This window comes from Apteryx rowi, unplaced genomic scaffold (genome assembly GCF_003343035.1).
Source record: "Apteryx rowi isolate R43461 unplaced genomic scaffold, aptRow1 scaffold_16, whole genome shotgun sequence".
Taxonomy (NCBI): Eukaryota; Metazoa; Chordata; class Aves; order Apterygiformes; family Apterygidae; genus Apteryx; species Apteryx rowi.
In genome coordinates this window covers 782391-784739 of record NW_020447863.1, presented here as the reverse complement: position 1 = coordinate 784739, position 2349 = coordinate 782391, and the positions used below count along the sequence as shown (strand labels likewise).

General features: G+C 71.0%; 2 protein-coding genes across 3 annotated transcripts in view; both read left to right on the top strand.

The window, feature by feature from the left end:
* The window catches only part of PIP5KL1 (phosphatidylinositol-4-phosphate 5-kinase like 1), a 3584-nt gene extending 3308 nt beyond the window's left edge, over window positions 1–276 (top strand). Inside the window, exon 8 of the mRNA XM_026059780.1 lies at window positions 9–276. Within this exon, the coding sequence (XP_025915565.1) occupies window positions 9–276 (268 nt within the window). The remainder of the gene's footprint in view (window positions 1–8) is intronic.
* Window positions 277–1892: 1616 nt separating this feature from the next.
* Window positions 1893–2349, top strand: part of ST6GALNAC4 (ST6 N-acetylgalactosaminide alpha-2,6-sialyltransferase 4) — a 5998-nt gene continuing 5541 nt past the window's right edge. Inside the window, exon 1 of one of the 2 annotated variants that reach the window (XM_026059666.1) lies at window positions 1893–2206. The gene's annotated coding sequence lies outside the window, so the exon portion shown is untranslated. The remainder of the gene's footprint in view (window positions 2207–2349) is intronic. The other variant, XM_026059667.1, reaches the window with a different exon arrangement.

Sequence of the window (2349 nt, the reverse complement as noted above, 5' to 3'; positions counted from 1 at the left end):
GCGGGGAGCACGGACCCGGCACGTGAGCCGGGCGCCCGCGCCATGGCCCAGCACCGGCGCCTGCTGCCGGCCAGCAGGAACCCACTGCACGTGCTGGACGGGCCGCAGCTGCGCTACTTCGTGGGCATCATCGACCTCTTCACCGTCTACGGCTGCCGCAAGCGGCTCGAGCACCTCTGGAAGAGCATCCGCTACCGGGGCCAGTCCTTCTCCACCGTCTGCCCCGCCGAGTACGCCCGGCGGCTCTGCCGCTGGGTGGAAACGCACACGCTGTGACGGCGCCCGCCGCCCGCCGAGAGCCGCCGCCGCGGCCCGGTGCCTGGGCGGGAGCCGCCGCGCTGCTGGTCCCCACCGCCAGCCGGCACAGCCCGGGCTGCCATCGATCGCCCCCAAACCCTTCGGTTCCCGTGCCAGAAACCCTAAGAGCTTTCTCCTAAGAGCCGCACGGACCAGGACGGAGGGCCGCCCGCTGCTCTGGCATGCATCGAGAGGGCCAGGTCTCAGCAGCACCAGGAGTGCTCCTCTGGACCCGGCCGGCACCGCCAGGGACTATCGCGAGCCCTGCGCCGCAGCAGCCCGCGGGGACGTCCCCGTCCTGCCCCCAGGCTGCCGGCAGGGGAGCCCCCCCGAGCCTCTGCAGGGTTTCCAGCCCTCGTCCCCCGGCCCCCCAGCAGGAGGGTGCCAGGGAGGCCACACGGGGATCCAGTTGCCACTATCGGATAAGGCAGAGCGATGCCTGGGGCCTCGGCCAGCAGGGAAACGCCACGTCAGAGACGGTAGCACCCACGCACCTAAAAATAACGCTGTACCCGAGCAGCCCGCGGGGGTCACGTGATAACGCCGTGCCGCCGGCTGCGGCTGAAGGTCAGGACTCCTGGGCTCTTCCTCCACAAGCGTCCCGCACGACCCGCCGCACCGTCACCACCCTTCGTGCCTCAGTTTCCCCCCGCCGACTGCCTCACCTGGCCGCAGGAGGGCCCGTCCCACGTGGCCAGCGCCGGCCACGTCCGTGCCATTCCCGGGTGCAGCCTCCGGCACCGGGCAGCGTTTCAGCCACCCCACCGCGTCCCTTCCCCGCTCGCCGTGCCCGCCCGGGAGGCCGGTCGTGCCGGGTGGGAAAGCAGGGACAAGGCGCCACGGAGAAGCTAAGCAGCCCCCCGCGGCCTCGCTCCCGGTGCAGCACCGCTCCCGGCAGCCGCAAATATTTACCCCCAGAGCTGGGGCGCCCCGGGGCGAGAAAGCACCGGGTCTGGCTTTAAGTGACCTTATGGATTAAAAAAGATCTGCTGCGGAGGGGTTGCACGAGTGGCTGCTTATTTACTGTCTTGGCAGCCCAGCGGGCGAAGCGACGCTCCTCCTGCCGTGCGATGGCTCCCAGCTGCTGCCGCTGGCCGTGCTCCCGGGGGCGCGTTTCCTCCTCGCGGCACGTTCGTTCGGGGCGCGGTGGGAGCCGGGCGCGGGGACGCCCGGGCTTCGCCGCCTGCTCGGGGCGCGTCGCTCCGTGCCTCAGTTTCCCCATCCGTGGAAGGAAGCGCTCCACCCGCTCGCCTTGCCCGCAGCTGCCACCCACGAGCAGACGCTGCGGGCACCCAGCCCCAGCGAGATGCAAATGGCCGGGATTAAAAAAAGACGCTCACGGCCCAGGCGGGAAGCAACGTGCCTTCGCCGGCCGGAGGGGCCCCGTCCCTCGCCCGGGGCCGAGCGCTGCCCGTCGCGCTGCCGTGCTCCGCACCCCAGCACCCACAGCCGGTCAAAACCACCCCTAAAGAGCTCAAAGGTCGCTGCCTTATTAAGCCGCTCGAGCACCCTGGGCACGGTTCCCCGGGCCCGCGGGGGCAGGAGGAGCCTGGCCGTGCCCCCGTCACCTCCTCTTTTTCGGCTGCTGGGCGCAGGGTGGGGACCGGTTTCAGGGTTGTTTCTAATATTTCTTTGGCAACAGCTAGGGAAAACACTGAGCGCTGTGCCGGCCCCGGGGCACTTGGAGAGGAAGCCAGCTCGCTGCGGGGACGTTTCTCGCAGGTGCTCTGCTGCCTGGCCCCGCCGTGACGGGACGCCGAGCAGCGGGGGCCAGCAAGGGGGTGGGGAGCGGGGTGCCGAAAGGCCACCCTGCCCCGGCCCCGCTCCGGAGCCGAAAGAGCTCCCGGGCTGTCACCGCCGCGTCCGTGCTCGCGGCCATGGGCTAGTCGGGGCGAAGTGACGCAAGGAGGTGAGAGAGGGGCATGGAGGGTCACGGCCAGGCAGGGCTGGCTGCCAGGGCGCCGGGCCCAGGGAAGCCAGGGAGGGCGGAGGAGGGTGCTGCCGGGACGGAGCGGGGGAAATGGGGGCTGCTGCTACCAGGGGCACGTGGGA